Source organism: Trachemys scripta, chromosome 12, assembly GCF_013100865.1.
Source record: "Trachemys scripta elegans isolate TJP31775 chromosome 12, CAS_Tse_1.0, whole genome shotgun sequence".
Classification (NCBI taxonomy): domain Eukaryota; kingdom Metazoa; phylum Chordata; order Testudines; family Emydidae; genus Trachemys; species Trachemys scripta.
Window position 1 is genome coordinate 41,427,333 of NC_048309.1, and position 12,816 is coordinate 41,440,148.

The window sequence follows — 12,816 nt, forward strand, 5'->3', positions numbered from 1 at the left end:
CTTTGGCTCCATGTAGTGTTCCTTGCAGTGGCTTTGGAAGGTATTTTCTCCCCTCATACCCATTGGCGGGGCAGGGGAACAGTCTATTGTTACTCACAATATTAACGCGATGTATAATATCTTTCTATTCCCAGGTGTCCGGTCCCAGGTCCAGCTGGTGGAGTCCGGAGGGGATGTGAAAAAGCCCGGAGACTCTCTCCGCCTCTCCTGCAAAGCCTCTGGCTTCACCTTCAGCAGCTACCAGATGAACTGGGTCCGACAGGCTCCCGGGAAGGGGCTGGAGTGGGTCTCACTCATTTACACTGATGGGAGCCAACAATTTTACAGAGACTCAGTGAAAGGCCGATTCACCATCTCCAGAGACAATTCCAACAACCTGCTGTATCTGCAAATGACCGGCCTGAAGCCCGAGGACACCGCTCGGTATTACTGTGCGAGACGCACAGTGAGGGGAAGCTGGGCTGAGCTCAGACAAAAACCTGCCCTCGCTGGCTAAGGTCAAATTCTCCACTGGGGGCTCTGGAGTTCTACAGCTCACAGCGGAGAGACAGTGAGTGAGAAAACTCCTCTCCTCAGCTGCCTATCTGTGACTCTCACACACACAGATGCAGACACAGACTAACCGCACTGTTAGAGGAGACCAGCTGGCAACTTTCCCTTTCCCCCAATACACTCTGTGCCCCTGACTCCACCCCTCCCTGCCTTTCCTCACCCCCCTCCACCTCCCAATATCCCAAGCTGAGAGAACCAACATGAAAACATACCAATGAAAACGTTATTTAACCCCCTCTAACAGCCAGGCGGAGGGTTTCCAAGCTGCCCTAGAGACACGGGCACCTCATGCCTATTATAATCCCTCGGGAGCTTCAGCCTGGGCAGACAGGTTTGAATTCCGGACGGATCCTAGGAGTGCTGGACAGCCACCTGCCAGGGGCTTTCAATGTGTGTTCAGGACTAGATTTGCAAAGGGAATTCAACACCTAACTGCTGCCTTATGTGCCTAAATCAGACATGCCACCGAGATCCTCAAAGCCTGCACCCTGTAGGCACCGAAATCCCCTAGGTGTCTAGCTGGTGATATGTACTGGGGGGCAGAGAGAGGAAGAAATCGATTCACTCTACAGGCCAGTGATCAGGACACTCTCTGGGATTCAGGATACTCAAGTCCCCACTTTAATGAGTCTTTAATTACTTATAGGAAGTGTCACAGCCTTGCAATGCCCATGTCGCCTCTGCAGCTTAGCCCTTAATGCATCAGTTTTTAGCACCCTGTCACTGAAAAGTCCATCTTAAATTCACTGAAACATACAGCGAGGGAAAAGAACTAGAGAGAGCAGCACGCGAGGAGAGAAATAAAGCTGAGCTTGCTATTGTCGCTTGCAGTGATCATTCCAGACAGACGTAGGGAACCGACAGTGACACCCTTATATTGACTGGTACATTACACTGTGAATAACCCTTCTGGTGGGAGAAAATATTAGCAGGTGTTTAGGTATTTCTCTATGATTCAGTAACATGCTACAAATCTTCGCCAGGCCTTATATAGCCCATGGTGCTACTCAGAGACCTAGTGAACTACCATCTCTCTTTAGGACTCTTGAGGATCCCAACCCCAGCTCTCAGATTTTACAAACCAATCTCTGCAAAGGGTCGCCCACCCCCAAAGGAAACTGAGCCTGGCATCGGAGCACACTGTTTGCCAGAAGCTGGTCATGAGTGACAGGGGATGGGTCCCTTGATGATTATCTGTTCTGTTCACTGGCCACTGTCTGAAGACAGGCTACTGGGCTAGATGGACCTTTGGTCTGACCCAATAAGGCCGTTCTTATGTTCTTATGTACAAGTCAGTCTGAGGGTCTCCCCGGTGTCACCAGCTCCCAGTCAGAATGGACCAGCTGGATTTGTGATTGGTGATATTTAAGGGTGAGGGGACAAAGAATTCAGTAGGTGATATCACCCCGCTGGGTGTGAAGGGCTCGGAATTTTCATCCAACTTCCTTTGAAATCTTCTGCTGAAATCCATACAGGAGCTGAAAATGCTTCACAGGATGGAGCAGCCGAGAGGGACAAGAGAAGCCTGGTTTCATGAGGGGAGCTGGCGACGGAGGGGAATGTCTGAGGTGGAAAGGCCAGTTCTGTGTCCAGGGAGAGAGCGAGGCTCCAAGAATCAGGGTTTGTATTTAAAGAGGAATCCCCGGGGCAGGGATTTGCCTGTGGGTTTCACACATGGGGGATGGGCGATAAAAGGGGGCTCAGGAACTCTGGCTAGATAACTATCCCCCCCCCACACACACACACACTGGCAGTCTCTCCTTACAAAAGCACAAAGGAAAGACACAAGATTTGGTTTTGCCTGAGAAACGTTCCCACTCCCAAAAAACTAGCATGGGCTAAGAATGATTCCCCAGCAGATGGAGCAGCGATGGGTGCACGTAACGTATGGCTGCTTTGGGGAAAGGCTTGGGTCTGATTCAGGTCATACACCCCATCTCGTTCTTCTCCGGTGTTTTCTGTTTGTTCTTCTCTTCCCATTGTGAATTGTTTTAACGTTAGCAAATGAGTCAGAACCTTTGTCCCACATCCCTGTATACAAAATTCTAATTTTATGGGCTAAATATTTCCCTAAAATATCTGTTCAGAGAACACATCCCTTTTTTGTATGGATTCCTGCTTTGCTCTGTGTCACTGTGACTACGTCCACACAACCAATCCCGTTCTGTCAACCTAAAGGGCTCTTGAAATTGACTTCTGTACTCCTCCCCGAAGAGGGGAGTAGCGCTAAAATAGACCTCGCTGGGTCGAATTTGGGATAGCGTGGACGCAAATTGATGGCATCAATTGGCCTTGGGGAGCTATCCCAGAGTGCTCCATTGTGACCGCTCTGGACAGCACTGTGAACTCCGATGCACTAGCCAGGTACACAGGAAAAGCCCTGGGAACTTTTGAATTTCATTTCCTGTTTGGTCAGCATGGCAAACTCAGCAGCACTCAGCAGCACAGGTGACCATGCCGTCCCCCCAGAATCGTAGAGTGTAGAAACGTTCTACACTCCCCCATCATCTCCGTCCCTGAGGTTATCACAGATTAGAAGGCGGAAAAAAACGCACTTATGATGACATGTCTTCCCAGCTCATGCAGTCCTCCTGCACTGATAGGGCACAGCTTAATGCATGGAAGCATTCAGTGGCAGAGGCCAGGAAAGAATTAAATGAGTGCGAAGAGTGGGGGCAGGACACAATGCTGAGGCTAATGCGGGAGCAAACGGACATGATGAAGTGTCTGTTGGAGCTGCAGGAAAGCCAACAAGAGCACAGAGCCCTTCTGCATCCACTGTATAACCGCCTCCCCTTCTCCCCATGTTCCATAGCCTCCTCACCCAGACGCCCAAGAACCCGTGGTGGGGGAGGCTCCGGGCACCCATTCACTCCACTCCAGAGGATGGCCCAAGCAACAGAAGGCTGTCATTCAAANACCTCCATCCCACACATCTGGCTAGCGAGGAACCATCCTGATTCTCCGCTGCTCTGCAGATTGTGGTCCAATTTACCTCTCCGCAAAGTGGGTAAGATGTCGGCCTAAACTGATGCGCCCTCAGCCCCTTGCTCACCTCCTACACAATAAGACAAGGGGCAGTTTGATTACTTGAGTCGACTTCAAATAATGTAGAGAATAGTGGAGGAAGCCCATGTAATCAGGTGACCAGACACACCAAATCTACACTACTGGTGAATGCTCCACAGCAAAAGAAACATCCCCCAGCCTGCGCATTATCCATCCCAGCATCCCTAGCAACACAGAACGCCAAGGTCATTGTTCCAACTGTCCCCTGGCCTATAGGACAGACCTGAACTGACACCAACGTTCTTCACCTTCCTTCCTGACTTGAGAGGGATCAAGGGGAGATTGTGAAAGGGGCACACACAAGTTAGGTGCCCAAATAACATTCAGGATCGATGGGATCTGCCTATGGAACTGCCCTTCGTGCCTTTGAAAATGGGCTCCAGAAAACCTTCCAATTCAATACTGTAAACATAAACAATGTTTTCTCTTTGTCTGTCTTCCCTCATCTTGAAAGAGGTAGTATTCCCCTGAGTGGTTTTAAATCTCTCAAATTTTGGGTGCCCTGCTTGGAATTCTTACATGGGACTTTCTAGTCAGAAGATGCTGAGTACCTAACTCTGAAACTCAAGCCCCTTCTCAAACAAATCAAACACAGTTAGACAAAATTAAAATCATTATTTTTTGAAATCTTGGCCTATGTGCAGAGTAAGGAAATTTATCCTAACCATGATAATGTCCCCCAAGTTCTCTGTCAAGGACAATGTTGACTCTCTGAGCAAGTATGAGGCAGTGTATTAAGGACACACACAGCATTTGCCAGATTCTCTGGATGTGTCACTCTCCTCTCTGAGCTCCAACCTCAGGATTTCAAGTCGATTAGGGGTGGGTTTCTCAGCCCCTCACTAACAGCACGATATACAAATAAAGTTACTCAGCTCTCTGCTTAAACCCTGACATTCCCCAGACCCTGCAGCTGGCACATTGGGAAGCCAGAGCCTTGTGATTTCGGGCAGCGAAAGAGGTAATCCCCCACCGAGCTAGGCAGAGAATGAGACTTTGGCTCCATCTCCTCCACACTCTCACAGCGCTCAGAGGTGATTTCCTCCCCCAAAATAGCGGAGACTCCTGAGATATCTTCTCAGAGAATCTCCTGATTCTTAACGTGTCTTGATTTGCAGGTGCCCAGACGGAGGTGCAGCTGGTGGAGTCCGCAGGGGATGTGAAAAAGCCCGGAGACTCTCTCCACCTCTCCTGCAAAGCCTCCGGGTTCACCCTCAGCAGCAGATCTTGGCTGGGCTGGGTTCCCAGAAGGGGATCTGAATGGGTGTGCGCCATACGCAGCTCTGGAAGCGGCGCATATTATGCCGTTTCAGTGAAAGGGCGATTTAATATCTCTAGGGACAACCATGGAGATCTGCTGTACTTTCACAGGAACAGCTTGAGATGCGAGGACACTGCCTGGTATCACTGCGAGAGACTCTCTGTAGTGGAAGCTCAGAGAAAAACCTTCCGTCTAAATGCACATCTCCTTTGGGGCGCCCAAGGTCTGTAAAATGTAAAGAGTTTAAATCTGAGAACCTACACGAAACTGGGCACCCTATTGTCTCTCCTTTAATAACGGCCCCATTCTCACATCCATCGCTCTCACCAGGAAATAGGATGCTTTCAATAAAACAAGTAGTAATTTGAGCACACCAGTATCGTTCTTCCTGTCATCAGAGTGACAAGAATCTGCAGCTCCCTCACTATCTCTACGGGATTGATTCCCGAGCGGGCTTGCAATTCCAGACTTTACTCTCTCGCCATGCGGCTAGCACTGCGCAGAATCCTGCAATTAATCCAACACTTGGGGCCTCTAGTGGAAAAAAGACACACACTCCTCCCAGCAATGAAAGGTCACTGAGCAAAATTTAAAAAGAGGAAAATTCAGCCTCATAAAAATACTCATACATATGCAGGCAAAACTCTGAGTGTTGTGGTTAGGGTTATGCCTAAAGTTAGGGTTAGGGATGCCGTTAAGGTTAGTGATAAAGAGTATGGTTAGGGTTAAGGTTAGGGACAGGGTTAAGGTTAGAGATATGCGTATGATTAGGGTTAGGGGATAGGGTTAAGGCTAGGGTTACGGTTAAGGCTAAGGGTAAGGTTCAGTATGGTTAAATATAAGTGGAAGGGCCCGGATTAGCTTTAGTGTCTGGGTCAGGGTTATATTAAGTGTGAGATACAGAGTTAGAGAGCCAGGGATAAAGTTAGGCTTTGGGGTTAAATCAGGATTTGCGGGGATAAAGGAAGAATTAGCATTTTTAGGGTAAAGGCAAACATTTTGTGTATGAATCAGGGTTCAGGTCCGGATTTGAAAAGAAGTTAAATCTGGGGCTAGGCACACAGGCAGGGTTAGGTTCTTGGTCAGATTTAAAGGAAAAGTGGGGAATTGTATCTTCTCTATGAAACAGAGTGTGAGGAAACCTAGGGTTTATTATAAAGGATTGTGTCGTTGTATCCTGCATAAGTTTAAGTTTTACGTTGTTTGGAAATCCATTAACTTCCAGGGGTGACCCCTGTTTTCCATCCAAGGGAGGGAGAGAAGTGTCACAGACTCACAGGTCGTGCCCACTCTTGGCCCTGTGCGGTCAATGGGGGGTGCTCCTTACAGTGAGACATCCCTTCTCGGGGGTCCACTCTCTCTCGGGGTCAGGCCCCTCCACCTCCTGGAGCCGCACCTCTCTGAGCCTTAGCATGTCTGTCTCTGCCGTGGGCCCCCTCAGAGAGTCCACTCGCTCTGGACCCCCGGGGCCTCCACCACCCCCCAAAGGAGTTGATCCAACCCTGTTCTCTAGACCTGAGTGACACTCAGCCAGCGTAACACAGGAGGATTTATTGAGAGTTGAACACAGCACAGGAAACTCTCAGGGCCTCAGGCCTGGCCTCCCTCAGCCCAGCACATCCCAGTCTCTCTGCATCCAAGTGGTCTCTGCCTGCTCCCTGTCTCCAGCCTCCGAGCCCCCCTGCTCCCAGCTGGGCATCTGATATCTCCTGCCCCAAACCCCGCCTCTGTCCACTGTCTTCTCTCCAGGGAAACAGGGTCATAAACCGGGGCCTCCTCTCCTCGCGTCTGTCCTCTGGCTGGAACCAGCTGGTCAGGTCACTGGGTCCTCACTCTGCAGCCCATTGTCCGCACACTGGCCAGAACCGGCTGCAACTCCTCAGCTGGGTCTCCGGGTCGGGGTCTCAGGTCACCGGTTGCTGGGGTCTCCATCCTCCAGGCCATTGGCTGGGGTCCCAAGTTCCCTCTCCGGTCCTCTACAACAAGAAACTCCCTCTCCCCTCACCTCGTTAAACCAGTAACCCCCAGGGAAACTGAGTCCCACCCCTACCGCATGCAAACCATTGAAACCCCACCGAAAACAAGAAAACCCCCCACTTCGTCACAAGAAGCATGTGTTCTATTGACTCCAGGTGACGTGTTTCTCATTGACAAGGAGGTGAGAGGACTTCCGGTTCCTTGAGCTCATAGGCTGATTTCCCGAGGCTTTGCACTGGGGCAAAAAAGCCAGAGCCGGCCCTGTCCATAGACAGCCTGTCCCGCTCCGTCTGCAAGAGACAAAGCTGGGATCCCACTTCCAGACCCAGCTACTCAAACTGAGACCCAACACCCACTATCGTCTGAGTCCCCCCAGCCCTGCCACACCAGACCCCCCTTCGTCCCGTTGCTGTGGGGTCTCGAGCCCAGACCAGCCTCCTGCTTGTCAGACTCTCATGTGTGTGGGGGGTGGGTTTGTCTCCTGTCAGCTGATGTGGGATGTTTGTTGTCACCGCTTCCCTCTCCGTTCCCACGGGGCCTGGGGGCAGGTTGTTCTGATCCAGTCGGGTCCCAAAGCGAAGCAGCCCAGAGAATCCAGCCCGCTGAAATGCGCCGGGAGCGGGGTTAATCCCTAGGACAACCCGCTCCTCTCACACCCTCCGGGGGATTCATACCAAGGCCAGCTCCAGCGGCTCCCTGCACACCCCGGGAGGAGACCGGAGAACACCACGCTGTGTCGCTGTGTGAGGAGACACACACCGTGGGTGAGCCAGGCTGCAGAGACCCACTATGGACGCGCCCTTCTCCCATTCTCCACGTGGGGGCAGCGGTGACACACCCAACACGGCTGTGGGGACCGGAACGAGAATGTGCCCCAGGGTGGACGCACATCTGACTCCAGCTTCTCACTCCCCCGTTCCCTGGAAACGTCCCGCACTGATGCACAAAGCACCGGAGAAAAGCAGAGCCCTGCCTGCCTCACTACACTCGCTCATCTCCTTGCAATTCCCAAGGGAGCTCTGGGGAGGGAAGCGAACTGCGATTGTCCCGTTAGCTATGGGGAAATATTTCCCACCAGACAGAGCCCAGGTCAATGGAGCTGCCACTTCTGGGAAAGGGGCTGGGCCGGGGCATCAGTCATAGCTACTGCCCAGCACCCCGGGAGTTATTCTGTCTCCAGGGGTGGCATTTTAGTGGAAGGGGGAAGAGGGATTTGCTGGCCGCCTCTTCCCGCCACCCCCATTGGCCTGGAGTGGCGAACCGTGGCCAGTAGGAGCCACGATCGGCTGAACCTGAGGACTGGGCAGGTAAACAAACTGGCCCGGCCCACCAGGATGCTTCCCTGGTGAGCTCCGTCCCAAAGGTTGCTGATCCCTGGTCTACACTTTATTGCTAATTAATAATTAACTAAATAACTGATCTTCATGATGATGCTCAGTGGTGATAGATTTGGTGCTGGTTGTGGACCTAGCACGTAGGGTCTCCAGAAGCTGGGAATGGGCAATAGGGGATGGATCACTCGGTGATTCCCTGTTCTGTTCATTCCCTCTGGAGCACCTGGCACTGGCCACTGTCAGGAGACAGGACGCTGGGCTAGATGGACCTTTGGTCTGACCCAGTCTGGCCGTTCTTATGTTCTTAATTATAGTCTAGGCTCCCACAGTCCTAGGCCTGGTACAAACACAGACCATAAAATCTCTCTCAGTCCCACCGAGTTTACAATCCGAGTGTAAATGGGAAGTGGAGTGTGACTGGGAACAGGAATATAAACACGAATATAAATATCAGCCGTGCAGAATAATCTTACCTCACTGTAGCCTGAATCCTCCCTCGACTCCCAGACACGTCGCTCTCGGCCCACTAATGTCAGGGATGCTCCACTGCAAAACCTTAACTCTGTCCTCAGACTTCCCCACATGCCCCCAGACCTGGTTCAAAGCACAAGCCAGGCTTGCTCAGATCACGTTCCTAGGGTCATGGATCATTTCAATGTAGCCGCTCACTGCTGGGAAGGGAAAGGAGCTTCCCTCAAATCCCTCCCAGTGCCATGGGAAATCTTCCCTCTCCAGTGGGTGGCCCAGCCCAATGGATCCCTGGGACACGACCCCTCCCCAGACACTGACCTCCCTGAGCGCACGTTGCATGGCCCTTGTGTGCGTGGAAAGGGGACCCAGAGCTGAGTCCCATGACCCTAATATCACCTCACAATAGCCAGGCCCTCAGTGGGGGAACTTTTAAATCCCTGGGCCAATACCTGGGTGAGGAAATACAGTCACTGCAGGGAGCTGGTCATTCCTCCCAGGGGTCCAAAAGTGTCAGGAGGACCCAGCGCCCTGTGCCCGGCGCTACACAGACACACAGGCCGGGACAGTCTGACTCCCGCACCCGGAGCCCTAGGGCGAGTCAGTCAGATCACTGGCAGCAGGAGTGTGTGTCTCTTATAAAGCGGGGGCATGCAAATGAGGGAGACAGTTTCCTGTTTAAATTGGTGCCTTTCTCTGCCCAGGCTGCACCCGGAGACACAATCCGCAGCCCCTGGGTCTGTGCAGTGACCAGCCAGTCCCCTGAGAACTTTCTCCTCCAGCACCCTGGAAAATGGGATTTTTGCTCCTTGTAATTTTTGCTGTAGCAGCTTTGGAAGGTATTTTCCTCCTCTGAATAACTGGCAGAGTTAGAAGAATATTGTGTTACTGCTGTTTTATACTGATATTAATGGCCTGTCTTTATTCTCAGGTGTCCGGTCCCAGGTGCAGCTGGTGGAGTCCGGAGGGGATGTGAAAAAGCCCGGAGACTCTCTCCGCCTCTCCTGCAAAGCCTCCGGGTTCACCTTCAGCAGCTATCGTATGTACTGGATCCGACAGGCTCCTGGCAAGGGACTAGAATGGGTTGCTTATATAAGCGGCAGTAAGGTTATTATACGTTACCTTGATTCAGTGAAAGGCCGATTCACCATCTCCAAAGATAATTCCAAGAGTGAGCTGTATCTGCAAATGACCGGCCTGAAGCCCGAGGACACCGCCCGCTATTACTGTGCGAGACACAGTGAAACGAAACTGGTTTGTGATCATACAAAAACCCAGGCTGCAGAATTGCCCTTCTCCTGGCAGCCGCACGGGGGGAGCACACGGCTCTGGGCTGAAACAGGAGACTCAGCAACCGGGTGAATGTAACACAAACCTCCCATCAGTTTTAACCCTTCCGTTCCTGGACAACGTGTCTCCCCTTCCTGCCCAGAGGCCCGCTGGGTGCAGAGATCCCTCGCTTCACTTGTGAACTCCAATCCGGAGTGAATCCTGTTCTGAGTTGCTTGATGTCATTGGGGTTTGCATCAGACCCAATGGATGGAGCGAATTGCTCATGGGGCCAAATCCTCCGCTGGTGTAAAGTCACCGCAACTGCTTCCGCTAGACTCGAGTTACTCCGGATTTACACCGGGGAGGCTCTAGCCCTTTCAGCAGACTGGGACGTTTAATGCATTAATGCAGCGGAAGGTGATTAGTTCATGATGTAAGCAGAGTCAGGATGAGCTCTACCCTGACATCTGGTGGTGAATTATGGCGAGTGTGGAAAAGAACTCCAGGGGCTGATCTTGTTTGCATAGGCACACCCACACCCACTCGCCTGGCATGAAACAACAGCAACTCAAAGTGGTTACTTTGGCTGGTGTGGGATCCCCAGTTTCTCTGTTATTGGGGCAGGAAGAATAAAGTTTTGTTACCCTGATTCTGTGAATCAAGGCCAGTGGAACTGTTGTATGACAGAAGGACTGAGTGAGTCCTTCACCATTACCTAAGTAGCATTTGCTTGTCAAGGGGCATGGGCTACAAAAGCCAGTGAAGGGAGAGAGGCTGGGAATAGGTATTTGTATGTGGTGGTATGGCCCCCTTTTCTGAGCTTGAAACACCAATGGCACCTTCTCTCTCCGCTGTTGAATGTCAGAGCTAACTTTGGTTCCATTAGGTGTCTAGTTGCAGGCTGCTGAGCTGAATTCACTGTGTACCAGCACTGGGGCTCCCCTATTACTAGCTGAAATCACAAAAGAGCTAAAGTATCAGAGGGGTAGCCGTGTTAGTCTGAATCTGTAAAAAGACTTGCATCTGAAGAAGTGAGGTTCTGACCCACGAAAGCTTATGCTCCCAGTACTTCTGTTAGTCTCAAAGGTGCCACAGGACCCTCTGTTGCTTTTTAAAAGAGCTAAAGTTACTAAGAATTGAGATCACTGAGTGCAGTGTTAACTAGTGGAGGAGCCTGAAGCTATATTGCTAAGCAGCTGGTGGAGCAACTAGCAGAGCGGAGCCTTGTGGGGATGGTTGGAGCTGGCCAAGGAATGCCGAGCGGAGCCGAGCGGCTCACAGGTCAGTGAGCGGAGCAGCTGGTAGAGCAGAGCAGAGCAGTTTGTGGGATGGCAGGAGTGGCTCACGGGACAGCTGGTGGAGTGGAGCGGCTCGTGGTGAAGGCTGCGGCGGAACCCCACGGAGAGGCATCCGGTCGGCCTCGGATCACGTAAGGTGCCCCTTAACACCCTGCGCGCCCCCCCCCCCTTTGAACTCTGGGGCTGCACTGACCAGGGACAGAGACTTTGGGGGTTGTTGGACTTTTGGGACTTTGGTGATTTTTGTGTTGCTGGTTTCAAGAACCAACGGGAAAGGACACGGCCCAATTTTCTGGGGTGGGTCTTTGTTCATGGTTTGGTCTATGAACTCTAGTTGTGGTGTCTTCCCAATTTAATGCTATGTCGTTTACCTCATGTTATTAAACATTTTCTGTTACACTGAGGCTCTGTGCTTGCGAGAGGGGAAGTATTGCCTCTTTGAAGCACCCAGGGGTGTGTGTAAGATTTTCCCAGGTCACTGGGTGGGGGCTCGAGCTGGTTTTGTGTCACGCTGTTGGGAGGGGACCCCTATGTACTGAACCCGGCCCTTGCTGCTATCAACTCGGCCTGGCAGAAGGGTTATGTTGACGTCACTAGGCATAGCTACCAGATAACTCGGGGGGGATGGAAGGCCATAAGTGCCAATGAAACTCCCCTGCTCTGGGTCTAACTGAACCACAGAACTCCATCTTGTGAACTTTAACCTACCTCCATACTAACAGCTTAAAAAGCAGAAATGTAATGGTCAACTTTTCTAGCAGACAACTGCTGTTTCGCTCACATTAGCAAATGTAGTAGAGTATAATGGCAATGTGTTCATTGTTGGGAAAAGGTGTATGAGTGAAGAGTGGAAGTTTCCTTTGGAAGTTAAAAGAAGCCAAGAAAGGGAGAAGGAAAAAGAACAGAACTAGTTAACTGGAAAATATAGCTAGCAAGCTCAGTCCAAAGATAAGATGCTGGCCCCATCCAAGGACATTGTTCACAGCTAAGACTTGGCTGACAACCAAGAAAAGGGGGGCCTGAATGTGCCCAAGCAACTATGAGATCTGCAAAATACTGCCAGGCATAAGGAGGACAACAGAAGGGTTAAAAAGCAGCTTTGCTGGACGGTATTGGCCCAGGGATTTAAAAATTCCCCCACTCTGTTCGGCCAGGCTCTGGCCAGAGACTTGGAGGAGTGGGATAATTTGGACAGGGTCCTGCTCCTGCAATATGTAGATGACTTATTAATTGCTGCTGTGGGTCTAATCCCTTGTCTCAAAGCCACTGTGAGTCTCCTGAATTTTGTTGGACTACGAGGATACAGGGTAGCTCGGAGCAAGGCTCAAATTGCTCTCTCAGAAGTACAGTATCTGGGATTTCATATAAGGCAGGGAGAAAGCCTCCTTTCTGTCATTTGAGAGCTGCCTATCTGCCAAGTTCCTATCCCTAGCAACCGTAAACGGCTCAGAGCATTTCTGGGCATGGCAGGCTTTTGCAGAATATGGATCCCAGAGTATGGACTGTGGGCTAAACCTCTGTATGAATGTGTTAAGGGAGCGGATCATGACCCCTTTCACTGGTCCCCAGAAGCGGACAGGACATT

General features: G+C 51.3%; 1 long non-coding RNA gene and 1 gene segment (V, D, J or C); both read left to right on the plus strand.

Moving 5' to 3' along the window:
* LOC117885754 overlaps nt 1-4,772 on the plus strand; it is a 4,973-nt gene extending 201 nt beyond the window's left edge. The window contains exons 2-4 of the long non-coding RNA XR_004647835.1: nt 135-148; nt 1,845-1,847; nt 4,760-4,772. This is a non-coding gene — a long non-coding RNA (uncharacterized LOC117885754). The remainder of the gene's footprint in view (nt 1-134; nt 149-1,844; nt 1,848-4,759) is intronic.
* A 4,603-nt stretch (nt 4,773-9,375) lies between these two features.
* On the plus strand, nt 9,376-10,023 carry LOC117885512. The segment is given in 2 exon segments: nt 9,376-9,500; nt 9,593-10,023. Coding segments are annotated over 2 exon segments (477 nt in total).
* The last annotated feature ends 2,793 nt before the right edge of the window (nt 10,024-12,816 follow it).